Source organism: Melanostigma gelatinosum (assembly GCF_949748355.1).
Source record: "Melanostigma gelatinosum genome assembly, chromosome: 13".
NCBI lineage: Eukaryota > Metazoa > Chordata > Actinopteri > Perciformes > Zoarcidae > Melanostigma > Melanostigma gelatinosum.
This window is the reverse complement of record NC_136646.1, coordinates 20,716,921-20,732,285: the sequence shown is the minus strand read 5'-3', so window position 1 is coordinate 20,732,285 and position 15,365 is coordinate 20,716,921. Positions and strand designations below refer to the sequence as shown.

The following is a 15,365-nucleotide window of genomic DNA, read 5'->3' as shown; positions in this document are numbered from 1 at the left end:
CAGCCATAGAAAACCACTGCGGGAGATAATTCTGCTTATACGACTGTTTCTCAACCGCTGTGCTTTTCTTCATCAGCACAATCTGTGTCCGATTGTTGTGGTGACAAGTTGAAGAATTGTGTTCTGTAACATTTGTAGCCTGCAAGTTGCAGAACGAGACATCATAGCATCGGAGGGGATTGCCTCATAGAAGTTGGTTATAAACATGGTGGTTATAGGAATCACACAGGGAGTTGCTGATTTGACATTAAACTTCTGCCGTCCATTTTTCCCCTGGCAGCTTTCCATCTGATGAGTGAAACCGTTGAGAAACAAACGTTCTCGGTTTAAGCACTTGTACGGTATCGTAACATTTTCAGTATTTGGTTGTTTTTTAAAATCTCAGACTTACCCGGAGTGTCACAGCTGCACATCCTCCCTGGGTTAGTGATGATGCCGTTTTCTTTTCTAAAATGCACAATGCATCGGCTTTATATCGGCAGTCGTGACTTTGCAGCATTATTGTAAGATAATCCATCAAGGCAGCTAATTTATTAAGTGCTGAATATAACTTTTCCATCCCAGCAAGAGATTTGTATTCGCCTCTGCCAATTTCACAACCAAGTTTTTGTGTGTGATATATACGTGTGTCTACAAGTAGCACTTGTTCATCATTCTACTCAGCTCAGTTCTCAGTCCTCAATTGTTCAATTATTTGTGTAAATTTCATGGCTGAAGAGGTTCATGTTGTATGAAATATAACTTGGAAACAATACGGTGTTGAGATTCCATGTCTGGTTGGCTTTACATGACCTGTGGTTCTCTGGATGGTTTTGTGCCGTCTATTTGTATTGCGAATGTAACTTCTGGGTGAACTGCTCATGTATGTAGTTTTCTTGTTGGCCAAATTTCGTTCGATGAGATCGCCTTATGAACTGTAAAATGTTTAAATAGATGTTGTTGGTAATTGTTTTTACGAGGGCGGCTCAAGATCCTTCAAACAAATCGGAGCAGAAAGTCGTTTTTATTATGAAATAGTTTGTTTGTATGAAAGTACAACATATTGATACATTTGACATTAATAAAGCTAGAATGGTAACAATGCAATATTGCTAAGGTAACGTTGTCAATAAGCGCAGGATCTTGTTCTCACTGCAATCACATGCATGTCCTCCAGTAGAGACCCGATCCCTGATGGACAAGTTAACGTCTCGACTCTTTAGATTGACAGATGGAGTAATTTATTAACTTTTGTAGTATCTGTAGTGTATATACATTATCTAAGAATGTGTATGTTAAATTGTAACATTAAGGATGGGTCTTTATTGGAGAAAGACATTTCTAATGTATATGTGTCATGTAGTGTCATGTCTCAAACTATAGGCACTGCTGGATTTTTATATGGTCGTTTAGATTTTGAATTGCCCATGTTCATATATTGTTAAATAAATATTACAGCATATAAAAAAGTTGTAACGTTTTTTTATACTGTTTTCTAGAGTGGTTGATCCTTTCATAAAAAACACAAGACCCGGTTTGGAGAAAGTAGAAAAGTGTAAACTGGGACAGCGGTCACGTCATCAGCACAAGAAAACAGTCCGTTTTGTGTTTCTTCGTGGCGTTTAGTAGTTTATGAGGAGCTTTGTACTGTCCGTCGCCATTAACATCCAAGAAGTCACTCCTCTGGTTGACTTCTGTAGCGATTTGTTCAGAGTTGATCAGTCTCCCAGAGTGAGGAGGTACGAGACCAGCACTATCAGAATGGGAGTTAAAACCAGAATGGAAACCCAAACCACGATGGAGATGATGCCAAACTTTTTTGCCCGTTTTAAAAACGGCGCCGCTTTGTCTGGATCCTCCGCGCTCTCAGCCTGTCGAGGTAAACACGAGACAACATTTTTTTTAAATTCAATGCCAAACTTCCTTTCAGTTCACTGTGTTTGTGTTGAAGCGCCACAGAACAGAACATCCGGAGTATGTGGTGAACATGAAAGCCTTGGAATGTGCCGCTTTGACATTTTGACTCAATAGTACCTTGACTGAATTGATCAGAGCCGTGATGCCGATGCAGGAGATCCCGCAGATGATGCTGCAGATGGCGAGTTTCCTGTGGTGCTGGTCATCGCAGAAGGAGGCGGCGCTCGGCCCATTGCTGTTGTTTGCGTGAGTATTTTGTGTGGCTCCTTCTCCTGGGACGGTGTACAGTGGGAGGATCTCCTCCTCCCCCGCCGCTTCATGCGACTTAGACATTTCTGCAAAACGTAAGATATTAAGAAAAGCCAAAATTAATAAAAAATAACATTTTGAGTGAGAAATATGCAAATGATGGTTGAAAAGCAAAGAGCAATTTTCCTGTATGTTTGTCTGAGTGGCTGGTTTATGGTTTTAACTTTGTTCACAGGTGATAGAATTGTTTGTGTTTCAAGATAAAGTGACATTTAAGGAACTGGCGTCACCCTTTATGTACGAAGCGAGCCCTGTAGGTAAATGTTTAATTCATTAAAGTGTGTCTGCTTTAATGCCCCAGGTCTGTGAGGAACACTCGTGTAGTTTCTTTTCAGATTATTGTTCAGACGTATTAAAGGTTTATAAGGTTTGATACGTTTACCCTGAGTTTGACTGATTGAACTGTTGCCTAAAGTGCCGGCAAGGCCAGACTATCTCAGTTTAAAGAATTTAAACATACAAGTCCCCCACAAGCCTAAACATGTTCTTCAAAAATGTTCCCACAGTCTTTCTACAGTGAGCATGGGAGTTTTTGTGAACTGGGTGTTTCCATCATGAAACAGAAAGTAGCCTTTGGATGGCGTAATGTCATCAAGAGTTCCCTGTTAACTTGACAAACTAAAAATGCTTGAAAAACTTGTCAGATTACACAACCTCCCGCTTGGCTGGCAAGTTGTCATGATGGCAGAAATGAATCTAATCTCTGATTTTATCAAAGCGCTGTACGCCAGCATGCTCTGTGTGTTTGTCACCTGGAGATAAACGCATCAGCAGAGAGTTGGGTTCATAGAGTCACCATGTAATGCTCCACAGGCCCATGAATCATTGTAGTGGCTGTGAGAAACTTATGAGGATTACCTAATGTGTGCTAGAGAATGATTGAGAAAGTTTCTGTTCTGTAAAAACTGAAAAACAAAATAGTAAATCTGGTCCAAGCAGACAAAAGGAAGTATACAACTTGAATAAAGAACATCGCATTCACCCGATGAAGCACAATTAAACCTCATGTAACGAGTAATTGTTTTAGTTAAAGTACAAACCTGATAAAACTTTAAATCCTCAGTCTGAGTGCACTCCTTCAGTGAGTTCTTAGTTGTCCAGTTGGTGATTCAGAGTGATATTAAAGTCATATTGAGATGGCAGGCAGTTGTATTGACAGGCGTCCCCTCAACAAAAGTCCAATTTCAAGTGACCGCGTTCACATGAAGCGTCTTCCTTTTAAAAGTTGAAAGTTTTGGTTAAGATTGTCCACACATGTTTAATCCAAACACAGCGGCCGTTATTGTAGTAGAAGTTCCAAAGAAGAAGAGCGCCGAGGCCCAGCCGGTCCCTGTGAACGCTCGGTGCTGTGTGTTGTTGAATGGCAGGGCTGAGAGCTTCCACGCCTATTTATCCCTCCCACACATGAGTCAAACCCTTCGTTCACTCGGTTACAGTAGCTGTCACATCCTGTGTCGTCGCAGGTTCGGCGTCCTCTCTTCTTCTTTGTTTGCAGTCTGTGCATTGTGTGCATTGTCACAATCTTCTCTTCTTTCCCACACCGCATTCCTGAGTACTTGAGGAAGGTGTGCCAGCGTTCGTCTCGCCTTAGGGTGAAACAGACAAAGATTTCAAGTTGCCTCATTGTTTTGTAACTGATCCTGGGAGAACAAACCGATGTTGTGTTTTTATCTAACAGCTCATCGCAGTCACTTATATCTCTTTGAGACATACGGTACACTTCTTGCTCTTCTTGTTTTTCTCGTCTCTGCTTTATGACCCAGATAAGACACAATACTCCCCCTTTGCTCAGTGATTCATGACTACCTGACTGCATTTTTTCAGAGCTGACACCACCCACTGTACACTCTGGCAGCCTTCGTAGACTTTCTGCACAGTGCAAAAGAGCATGGCCCCTTCCCTCTGGCAGGAGGCTGCGGACGGTCCATCAGGACCAAGGCCTCACGCCACATGAACGGTTTCTTCCCATCTTCAACTCTGACTCAACTCTTACATCACCAGGACAATCTCCTACTGTCACACTCCCTTGCACATCCTTTCTATATTAAAATACACATGCCATTTTCATAATATACTTGTTTTAACGTACTGTTATCTGTTTGTTTGTGTAACATATTTTATTGTAATTTTTTATATTTTTCAATTGTTTTTATTATTTCTCGAATAAACAATGAACACAGTGTAATACTGTGTTCATTGTTTATTGTTATGCACTATTCACCAAGTCAAATTCCTTGTGTGTGTGTAACGTACTTGACAATAAACGGCTCTGATTCTGATTCTAGTTTTTGGCGTCTTATCGAAGCCCCGCCTTAAACTCCTAATCGACCAATGAGGATTCTCCAAACTGAGGGCGGAAATAAACACGGAAGTGCTTCAAAGAAAGCCACGACAGAAAGAACGACACGTAGGCTGTGTGTAGTTTCACCCTGTACTGAGCCAAAATGAACTTAAATTGAATACATTGCAGCGCATTTCAGACTGCAGTATATGTCGGTTCGTTAGTTTAGTCTTACGTGTAGTTTTTCGCTCCTAACGATCCAAATGGAGACAGCTAGAGACGTGGTTCTGGCCACAGAGAGATATGGCAGTGCAGAGTCCTGGAAGTATTTTGTAAAGGATGCAGTGATGGAGAGGAGAAGAGATGGGAGTACAGGTGAATCAAGAGGAAACTCTATTGTTGGAGCTTTTAAAGTAAGGATTTATAACGTTTCCACATAAAACATGTGTGATCTCGTGCCACAAAAGCCTGATTGTGTCCTGTCAGATGTCTGAGAGGGCGACTCTATATTTCTGAATGGCAGGTCATGCCTTTCGGTTGTGGAAAGTCCTCTTTACAAATAGATGTGTGATATGTGATGTACACGGAGCACAAAACGCGGTGCAGTAGTGTAACCAGCTCTACTAAAGGACAGAAAGAGACAGAAAGACCTCTGATCAACAGTTCAACTGGAAAAGAAGAATTCACCATTCATTGGTAAAAGAACGTGTGCACATTTAAATAGTAACAGGTTTCTGTTTCAGTGTTTCAGAGCCAAACTGCACCATTGTGGTTCAATAACGATCGAGGTTTCACTTTTTTATATTTCTGTACTGGAAAACAAGTTCCAACAGTATTCTCTCCTGTCACGCAACACTGTGGGAACATCAACTAAATAATAATTATAGTAATAATCAACTTTATTTGTATAGCACCTTTCATACAAGAACTTCAGCACAAAGTGCTTTTCAACAAAGGAAATGAGCATAAAAACAGGGAAAATAAGATGGAAGATAAAACACACTGAGATTAGATAGAAATAAAATGATTTATTTTTTTAATCTAATAATAGTATAACATAAGGGAAACAACCAATGTACAATTATAATATTAATAGCAATCCTAAAATCAATATCCATTTGCAGCATGAACATATACATCAATGAACACTGATCTCTTCCTTTCTACATCAGTGGTGCAGATTTAAATTTTTAAGGCTGAAAATAAAGTTCACTCCCAATAAATGGAAGCTTTAATCATTTAATTCTTCTTTTGGGGCCAAAACTATTTCTAATGTAAATAATGCATTTGTTGTCTGAAGTAAACTGTTTCATCTCTCATAAAACAGAAATAACAGCCCATCCACTCCCACCCTCAGACTCACATTTTGACTTTGTATTTCAGAGTGTCTTTCTGCCTCAGGGCTATCCAGAGAGCGTCAGTGATGACTACCTGCAGTACCAGTTTTGGGATACTGTGCAGGTACAGTAAATGACGCACTAACGCTATCGAGATCGTCAGCATCAGATTGAAACGCTCCATCCACACTCTTCACTCTCTCTCAGGCTTTCTCCAGCTCTCTGTCAGGGACTCTGGCTACTCAGGCTTCTCTCAAAGGTGTCGGTGTTGGAAACCAAGAGGCGACAGTAGCTGCAGCCACAATCACCTGGCTACTAAGAGGTGAGCCCTTAAAATACACCACGGATGTATGTAACTCTAGCACGGTGAGTGCAACCTGCAAACTAATTGTCTTCTCTGCAGATGGAACTGGCATGTTGGGAAGAATCCTCTTCGCTTGGCAGAAAGGGTACGGACTCTTTTTCAAAGTTATTTCATTATTGAAGTGCAATACAAGTTTTGGGAGCTTAAATACAATGTTTGGATGCTCTCAATTTTTGCTTTTTATTTGTGCTCATCTTTCACTGATGGGAATTCCTCTTCATGATCAGTTTCTTTGTCTTTGTTTCAGGAGTAAACTGGACTCTGAGGCCAAGAAGTGGAGGTAAGCATGGAGGTTCAGGCACTAGATTAAAAAGTCTACTCTACTCATTGTTATGAATTCAAAGTTCTGTCTTTTGATTTGCTACCAGGCTCTTTGCTGATGTCCTCAACGACATCGCCATGTTCATGGAAATATTGGCTCCATACTTTCCTGCTTGCTTCATCCTGATTGTCTGTACAGCCGGAATATTCAAGGTAAACAGACAAACTTTAAATCAGTTAAATCAGCTGGGAGGAAGGGAAAAAAGCAAAGTTGTTTGCTGCTATAATAATGTTCTGAATATCAAATAGAGAACCTTTAATGGGGTTGAAGATGAATCATAGAGGTTGTGAGTAAGCAGTATTCTTTATCTATCACTGCTTTTACTCACAAGTTAGTGTTTGATGAAACACCCAACGCCCCCGAACAATTCTAATAAAACGGGTCAGAAGCCCAAAAAGGCCAGAGACCACTGGCCTTAACTTGGTAGCCTGTTGATGAGAATGCGTGGCTACATTCACAGGTCTGGAACCAGGCTGCAGACTGTCAATCAAACCTGATGGATTGTCAAAATATCCTGTTGTTGACCTGAGAAACGCTCAGTCAACTTTTTATTTGTTGGTTTATTTGAACGGGACAGTAAATAATAAAAACATTTAATAAAAACATTTCTGCAAATGCGCCAGAGTTAGCCAAAAGGCTGTTTTTCATCTGTAGTCCCAGACTTAAAGGTTTAGGGCTTCAATGTACTTCTTGAGAAACACAAGCTGACTTCGGTGTGTTTTTCTTCTCCAGTCTCTTGTTGGAGTGGCAGGCGGAGCCACCAGAGCGGCTCTGACCGTTCATCAGGCTCGCAGAGACAACATGGCCGACATCTCTGCCAAAGATGGCAGTCAGGTACTTTATGACTGTTTATTGTGGAGAACCCCATCGTGAACAGTGTGGTCACTGTATTCAATTGTCTTCTTTCATTTAAAAAAAACAACCTAATTACTAAGTTACTTAGTTTCTGATATGTGTGATAATGAATATGACATATATGTCTGATAATTAGAAGTATGGCTTTTGTATTACTGTTGGATGTACCTTATTGAATTGTTAATTGTTTGTGGATGTTTTATGAATTTATGTATTTTGGATGAACCACGCCTGCCGTCATGAAGCCTGTTTACCTGTTTGTGTGCATGATGTATACATATGGGTGTGGTTCAAACATTCTGACCTGCAGAAGATCCCAGTAGGATTGAAACAGTCATTTGTAAATACAGCTGGCATGGAGTAGTGTGGAGGCGTTACCTTTTCCCTTATTGATGCTGTTTTTCTGATCGCCCTGAACCTACGAGATGTGCGTATAATAATGAATCTTCTATTACTGTGATGGATCACATTGTGCACAGTTGTGGTGAATACAGACGTCTCTTTCCTTCACCCATTCATGTGCTCATCTATTGTGATTATACCAGAGACCATTATTAACTGGCTCATCAGGCACAGCATATACTGTATATTGACTTAACGATGGCTCTGCCACATGCACAATACCGGGAGCCTGAAACTGAAGCAGCTAAATGAAACTCTGCAATCATTGATTTTATTCTTTACAGATGTGCTTTTCCGACTGTGACATGTATAAAAGTCGTCATTAAAATCAGCCCTGTCTGCACTGGGCAGTGTGCTTGTGTCATCTGCATGTCTTTTATCTCCCACAGGAGACTTTAGTGAACCTGGCTGGACTGCTGGTCAGTTTGATGCTCATTCCCGTCGTCACAGATAATCCGATGTAAGTGTTGTTGTAGAAAACGTGTATAAATCACCATTAGAATCTGACACAGGGACTTCATTTTTCCAAGAGTCTGTCATGTCTTCATACCTCTTTCCGTCCCCTCAGCCTGACGGTGAGCCTCTTCCTCCTCTTCACTGTCCTCCACCTCTTCGCCAACTACAAGGCTGTGCGCTCGGTTGTCATGGAAACCTTAAACGAGGCGCGGCTCTCGATTGTGCTGAAGGGTTACCTGAGAGACGGACGGGTCCTGAGTCCACTGGAGGCCAATCAGAGAGAACCAGTTCTCCTGGGTAATGTTGTGACATCTTCATCATGACTAATTCAAGTGTCCAATTGTTGCAGCATTGAGACATAATACATGTCAATATATGAGGATGTCTAAGTCTATTTATGTCTTATTCCAGATTTGTGGTGTTTTTCTCATGGTGTTGCTCTTATTGTTTTATGATGAACACTTTAATGATTCTGTTGTTTGTTGTTTGTTCCCTGTGCAGCACCTTGTAAACCTTGCTTTGGAAAGGCGCTCTATAAATAAATGTGTTATTTATGTTGCTATTATTAATATGTTAATTTTGTGCATTCAGAATAATGGATTCTACGGCTTGTTTACAGAGTTCAGGAAAACGGTGCCTATCAAACTTGGAGTGAGGCTACAGGAGGTGGTAGAAAGGTAAGTCAATGTTTTGTTTATATGATGAGAAATGACGCACAATAACACAGTTTATTCTAATTTTGCTTATTATTTTGTAGCCCAGAGGATCTGAATTTGGCTTTAAGGGAAAACAACATGCCTTACCTTTTGGGAGTACGAAATGGTGTGTAATCTCCCGTCGTCCTCCACAGAACAACAATGTGTTTAAGAGCCATATAACTTTGAATGTTGTTTATTAATAACTCTGCTGTGTTCCTCTCAGGCTGTGTATGTGTTTGTCTGGGACCAGAAGCATCAGTACATGATGAAATCAGAGCCATGTGCCAAGCTGTGTGGCTCAGCAGCAAGTTGAGCCCTCCAACTTCCAGAGACCCTCCAACCCAAAGTGAGCCTTTACCTCCATTCATGTCTTTACAATAACAGCAGTGCTTTCTCTCCTTTACACGCTGTTATGTTTTAAAGGTAACTGGGAAATGGTACATGAGAGTCACAAGATGATGGACACTATTTTCAATCCATTTCTCAAAGGTGAGCACACACACAAAGCTAATTTAACCAAATAATCACTTTTTATCGTGCAATTTACCAATAGAAAACATAATTTTTGCCGATGTCAATTTTCAGGTGTGGAAGCTGCAGGATGGGACACAAAACGAACTTTACTGGACTGGGATGAGTGGAGGGTTGAGTGGAAAACAAAGAACCACTGAGATGTGCGACATCTGCAGCCATTTTGCATTGTTTATCACAGTTTTTAATGTTGATCAAACAGTGTTGTTTTTAAGTATACATTGTTGAAAACATTCTGTGTGTATGATAAAAGTAGAGAAAAAATAAATCTATATTTGTACTGAAATATTTAGATTTTTACAGGTGTACAAATGTGTCCTACAAATAAAATATAACTGACTGCCCTTCTATCTTTTATCCATAAGGTGGCGCTGCAGGGCGTTCATTTGCAATTAAAACGACACGAAGAAGAAACGTTGATGCAACAGTTGCGTCAAGTTAGTAATATTTTTGGGTAGTAGCTGAAAATATACATTTCCGGTTTGTGTATAATTAACAAATGCGTTGAATATTAAACAACAGGGTTTTTATACAAGATGAGCAAACATATACTTGTATACGGCCAATTACGATGTCATTATTGTCAGATGTATTATTTGACTTTGTTAAGTTTTCAAGTATGTATGAGTTTATTATTTTGAAAATTGGGACCGGATGTTACGGTTGTATTATTGCTACCTTGACTGGTCGCTCAAACAACTGTTGGCAACAAAATCGTTTCGTTTGGACGCAAATTAAACTAAATTGTGGACTGAATGGGAAGATATAAATGTGCCTACGACTGCGAAAGCTCCAGCGAGCCAGATGAGAAGTATTTTAAGTGAGTATTAAACATTTGTCACTCGTAAACAGAACTAGCCGGCCGGCGGATTTGTGTATAGTCAAGCTAGCGAACATAAAGCTAACATAAACAGCAGCATGAATAGCATTAGTTAGCCACTCATCGGCAGGTTTTTCCAGCACATTTAGAATTTTTAGCACATTTACTACGAATTTAAGAAGAGAATGCAGGACGAGCATAACGCTAACTAGAGTCAGGCAGTGAAAGATTCACCCACTTACAGAGTATAAATATGATTTATTAGACAGAATGGCCTTCAGATAGATCTTACAAAACAAGTTCATCACTTTGCACAAGTGAAGCGCTCTACTGGCGTCCTTGTGCATGTGATATTAAATATAAATAACAGGAGTTCTGCCAATGAGAACATTATGGTTTCGTTCAGTGTTTTGGTGGTTTAATGAGTGGTTTAATTTTTGGCTTCGACAGATTTCCCGTCTACAATCCCCGAAAGCTGAAGAAATGGCTGCTCAACATGAAGTTGAAGGACTGGACCCCGTCTCGCTTCTCTGTGCTGTGCGTCAAACATTTCGAGGAGCAATACATCGACAGGACCGGCAAATGTGTGAAACTTCGGGAAGATGCAATTCCCACCATATTTTCATCCCCTGGCAAGACTCAGAAAAGAGAGGTTTGTCTGTCGTTACTCTGTCTTTGGATCATGTCACAAATACATCAGTTCATAAAGTCGAAAAAGATATTCAGAACAAGACAGTGAAACGCTTTAGTAGCACAGAAGCTTCATCTGTATGATAATTATCAGAATATATCTCATGTAATCACTGTCACTGCCCCCTGATATAGGCTTCTATCAACACAAGAAGTAAGAGATTCAAGGTGAGAGCATATTATATCAACATTTAACTGTTCAAATTCTGTGATTCATCTTTAATTTGTGGTCATTTTAGCAGCTTGTTGGTCCAGTATATTAGTCGCTTACAATGACGATCAGTTCAGGTTTCTGAACACACTGTGTGTTGTTCCTCTGTATCGTGAACCCAGTCAGCTGGTGTTAAAGCCTCACAGACGAGTCCAGCTCCGTCTCCGACTGTCGCTGCTGCCACAGCAAAGAGAAGAGTCCGGAACAAAGAGCCCAGCCACACAGAGGAACAGCCTGCTGGGTAAGTCACTTAAAGTTTGGCTCTGTCCTAACCCGCCACTGTTTATTCTGGCTTTACCACCAGGCCACCGTGTGCGTGTGCGTGTGCGTGTGTGTGTGCGTGTGTGTGTGTGTGTGTGTGTGTACAGACTCTCTCTGCCTCAGACTCTCTATTTTCAGTGGTAATTAATTCACCAAAAAAGAAACAAAACGCTCAATAAATTAAGGCAAAGATGAAGTTGACATTATTTTCTTTTCTACGGGTAATGTGATAATATTGTTTTTGTGAATTATTGACAGATCTAGTTGTAAATATGGATTAACTTCATTATCAATTAATCTGCAGAGTTCACATTTTTTGTTTGGTGAAACTGTCCAAAACACACATGTATATTTAATACCAGGTATATTTAATACCAGGTATATTTAATATCATGTATATTTAATATCAGGTATATTTAATATCAGGTATATTTAATATCATGTATATTTAATATCAGGTATATTTAATATCAGGTATATTTAATATCAGGTATATTTAATATCAAGTATATTTAATATCATGTATATTTATCATGTCAGACAAAGAAAAGCAACACATCTTTAAATTGTTTCAGCTGTAACTAGTGAATATTAGTTGGTTTTTTGTTGTTGTGTTTATTATTATAAATGATTGAAATGATGTATCGATTGTCAAAATAACAGAAGTAATGTAAGTATAAGTAATGTGTTAATCCAGAACTGTGGTGACTTTAATTCACATGATGCATTTTTACACATTTATATTGTAACTTAGTTGTGATGCTCGACTACAAGCTTTTAATTATTCTATTAATAATGTGAGGAAGTAACAGAGCACTTTCAGTTGGAACCTAAATTCCTGTATTGAGTGTTTTTTGGATTGTTGCTTCTTTAATGTGTTGACTCTTTATTGTTTATTTTCAGGGACAACGACCCAAAAAAGTCAAATGACAAATGGAGGATTATAGTTGACGAAGGGCTGATGAAGATAGATTCATTTCCACACTTCTTCCACGGAGATTACTGTTCACCACGGGTACGTTTTATTATAAACTATATATATATGGAGTATAATTACTAATCAACATGTTTTCATAACTTGTTACTCTCATTATTGTGGTATGACATTAGACAAATCAAAGCCTTTTGTGTCAGATGTTTATCTTCATTATTGCAGTTTGTTTTCAAGAACTTTTTCATCTTTATATCTCATTGTGTCATTTTTCACCAGCAGGATGTTCAGTGGGCTCCGGATGATGATTTGAGTGTAAGTAGTCCTCATGGTTTAACTTTTATACTTTGACTTCTATGTTGCGCCGTGTTTTAATCAAGTGCTCGTCTGTAGTGTTCACAGACGGACTGTGAAGATCCTGAGAAGGTGATAGAGGTGAGTTGCAACAGGATCACCTGAATGTACTGCAGCATTAAACTGAACCCAACGTGGTTGTGATGTTGGCTGCGATGTGGCGGCGGCGGCAGGTGAAGGAGCCGTGGCAGTGGCTTGGTCTGGATGTCAGAGGGCCGCTTCCCCAAACGCTGAACGGACACAAGTACATCCTGACGGTGACGGACTACTTCTCCAAGTGGGTGGAGGCTGTGCCGATGCAGTCGTGCCTCCCTACGGATGTCGCCAAACACATCGTCGACATCATCGCCCACTTTGGGTACCCGATCAGGATCCTCTCCAGACTGCCTCATGACATAGTCCACAAAGTGAGCGCGTTGTTGATTGAACTGCTCGTGTTATTTGTTATAGACAGCTTAAAGGGAAAACGTTCTACTTTTTATGTGCATGTCCTCATAATATGACATAGTTGGATGCAAGGAGGAGTTACGGTCTCCTCAGCTTGAATTTAAAACCTTTAATGACTATTTCCACGGAGTGACTGGTGGCATTTTAGGTCGCCACACATTTAGTTTTATAATAAAGTGTTTGTGTAACATTGTGTCCTAATCAGCCAGCGTCTCACTGTGTGAATGTTAGATCAACAGAGAGCTGAAAGATCAGCTGCAGATCACCGTCGCTCTGGTCGTCTATCATCAGCAGACGGGCACCGTGGATCTGATCACTCAGCAGCTGATTGACAGGTCAGCACTTATAGTAATATAACAATAAATACTGTGTCCGTCGTGCATTAATGCATCTTCCAGCTCTAAATTGGAAGGAATATAAAACATATAGTGAATCAAACATTGAAGTCAACTTCTTGTACAAACGTATACTGTCGCTCCTCTCAGCTGGGCACACGTGTAGCCTGTGATTATTTTCTGATGGATGCATGTCACGGAAACATCTCTCATCATGACTCCATGTTTTTCTGTTTGCTGCTCATGAACAGGATGGTCGGCGATCTAATAGAGGAGCATGCAGCTGACTGGGACGTCTACCTGCCTGCCAAGGTGTTCAGTCTGTGTTTCAAAGAGCATTCGAAGACGAAGGAGAGGCCCTTCTCAGTGCTGTGCTGTACGGGACTGCAGCCCGTCCAATCCCCCAGAGGACTGAATGTAAGTGAAGGTTTTGAACGCTTGATGAGCGTTTGTTTTGTGATACTGTAAAGTGACTCTTGTGTTCTTGCCTCTCTGTTCCACAGTTTACTTATTCCAAGATCAGAGAGAGTGCCTTCGTGATTAGATAGATATCTGAAGTGTATTTGGTGAGTTGAATATATTTTTGTGTATATGTAATATAATGTTGTACATATTTCTGGGATCATCTGCATTTTCTCGAGGTGTTTTTCAGAAAGAGAAAGTCAGTGAATTTGAAAACAATCTCAAAGCAGTTGAAGAAAATATAGTGCACGCGTTTTCTCACTCGGTTGTATTCTTTTTCAGGTCAATTGGGCTTTGTTTTATGAACAGAATGGTGAGGAGTTGATGGAAAAGTGCTGTAGTTCTTCAGGCCACAGTGGGAATGTGTCTCTACATCATCTTTCACTCCGTCAGTGACTCACTGCCATTTCAAATCTGTTCAATCTAAATTAGGTTTTGACCTATTTCTTGTCCATCGGCTCAGTAGAAGGCCGTTTTCATGCTTGTGTGCATATCAGAATGCAACATTGTATTTAAATATGCTGAAAGAGCATAACAAACGTAATGCAGGTTTTTAATGTCCAAAAGTTTAGAAAAGAGGTGTTTTGTGCTTGAACCTTATGAGTCTGGTGGATACAACAGTGTTATGTTTTACTTAAGGATTTATTTGTATTTTCAAGGCTGCTGTGCCAGATGTTTTTGTTTGTGTATAAAATGTAACATGTAAATAAACTTGCTTTGAATAAGAATTGTTTGATTATGTTTGCAACATGAAAAATGTGACTACAAATATACTCCCGTGTAATCAATATGCTCTCAAAATGAATGCATTTGTCAGTATTAGATATTGTCAGCATGATTTCAACTTATAACTACCGTATTTCAACGTGTTAACATGAACATATGCAGTATGTTCTTTAGCAAACGAATGTGTCAAACAACAGCTGAGTTTCAGAGGTCATGTTTTCAATGAAGAACCTCCTAAATCTTTAGAATTGTTACATTTTTAAAAGATTTTAGTTTTTTCAAAGAAAACTCATTTAAAAATGTGTTTGGTTTTTATATGTTTGCATCTTTCTGTATCATGAATCGACTGCTGACCAGCCAACCACGCCACAAAGTCACAAACGCAACAGGAAAGAAGAACCCTGATCTTTCACAGCTTGCTCTATTTGTTGTTTTCAGCTGTGGTCTGCTCAGCTGCTCCACTCCCCATGAGGACAGCTGCTGTCAGGCTCAGAGGTGGAAGTTAAGTCCCCCCACAATACACATGAAAGAACCCACCAGTGAGAAGAAACTAGAATTAGACTCGATACTAAATTAAGGATCATTCGGTCACTCAAACCAATCATTAAATTAAACTGGAAGCCAAGGATGTAGTATCATACTATGAAAACAAAAACCAGAAAGTTCAACGGACTGTC

General features: G+C 39.9%; 3 protein-coding genes across 4 annotated transcripts; 2 read left to right on the top strand and 1 right to left on the bottom strand.

Moving 5' to 3' along the window:
- On the bottom strand, positions 1–3,539 carry LOC306786937 (transmembrane protein 265-like). Its single transcript, XM_079281889.1, has 3 exons — positions 3,246–3,539; positions 2,014–2,231; positions 1–1,850 (listed from the first exon to the last, which is right to left on the bottom strand). The coding sequence occupies exons 2-3, from the start codon at positions 2,227–2,229 to the stop codon at positions 1,698–1,700; spliced, it is 369 nt and encodes a 122-aa protein (XP_079138015.1). The 5' UTR covers positions 2,230–2,231; positions 3,246–3,539; the 3' UTR covers positions 1–1,697.
- A 1,067-nt stretch (positions 3,540–4,606) lies between these two features.
- On the top strand, positions 4,607–9,785 carry rusf1 (RUS family member 1). The gene is made up of 14 exons (XM_079281894.1): positions 4,607–4,899; positions 5,870–5,947; positions 6,031–6,145; positions 6,227–6,272; positions 6,435–6,467; positions 6,556–6,661; positions 7,242–7,343; positions 8,156–8,226; positions 8,335–8,519; positions 8,842–8,899; positions 8,980–9,044; positions 9,144–9,266; positions 9,344–9,409; positions 9,506–9,785. Exons 1-14 carry the CDS (start codon positions 4,750–4,752, stop codon positions 9,589–9,591), a joined length of 1,284 nt encoding a protein of 427 aa, XP_079138020.1. The 5' UTR covers positions 4,607–4,749; the 3' UTR covers positions 9,592–9,785.
- A 355-nt stretch (positions 9,786–10,140) lies between these two features.
- On the top strand, positions 10,141–14,668 carry LOC306787571 (uncharacterized protein). 2 transcript variants are annotated; one of them, XM_079282747.1, is made up of 12 exons: positions 10,141–10,271; positions 10,722–10,923; positions 11,097–11,129; positions 11,295–11,413; positions 12,337–12,448; positions 12,647–12,679; positions 12,758–12,799; positions 12,892–13,125; positions 13,397–13,500; positions 13,752–13,917; positions 14,004–14,066; positions 14,245–14,668. In XM_079282747.1, exons 1-11 carry the CDS (start codon positions 10,207–10,209, stop codon positions 14,046–14,048), a joined length of 1,155 nt encoding a protein of 384 aa, XP_079138873.1. In that variant the 5' UTR covers positions 10,141–10,206; the 3' UTR covers positions 14,049–14,066; positions 14,245–14,668. The 2 variants fall into 2 exon arrangements, with proteins under 2 accessions (XP_079138873.1, XP_079138872.1); XM_079282746.1 differs by having other exon boundaries at positions 12,644–12,679.
- Positions 14,669–15,365: the final 697 nt, after the last annotated feature.

Coding starts and splice junctions, on each gene's coding strand:
- LOC306786937 (XM_079281889.1), bottom strand. CDS start 2,229: ATGTCTAAGTCGCATGAAGCGGCGGGGGAGGAGGAGATCCTCCCACTG. Junction 1,851..2,013: donor CTCTGATCAATTCAGTCAAG/GTACTATTGAGT, acceptor TTACCTCGACAG/GCTGAGAGCGCGGAGGATCC.
- rusf1 (XM_079281894.1), top strand. CDS start 4,750: ATGGAGACAGCTAGAGACGTGGTTCTGGCCACAGAGAGATATGGCAGT. Junction 5,948..6,030: donor AGTTTTGGGATACTGTGCAG/GTACAGTAAATG, acceptor ACTCTCTCTCAG/GCTTTCTCCAGCTCTCTGTC. Junction 6,662..7,241: donor GTACAGCCGGAATATTCAAG/GTAAACAGACAA, acceptor TTTCTTCTCCAG/TCTCTTGTTGGAGTGGCAGG.
- LOC306787571 (XM_079282746.1), top strand. CDS start 10,207: ATGGGAAGATATAAATGTGCCTACGACTGCGAAAGCTCCAGCGAGCCA. Junction 11,414..12,336: donor ACAGAGGAACAGCCTGCTGG/GTAAGTCACTTA, acceptor GTTTATTTTCAG/GGACAACGACCCAAAAAAGT. Junction 13,501..13,751: donor ACTCAGCAGCTGATTGACAG/GTCAGCACTTAT, acceptor GCTCATGAACAG/GATGGTCGGCGATCTAATAG.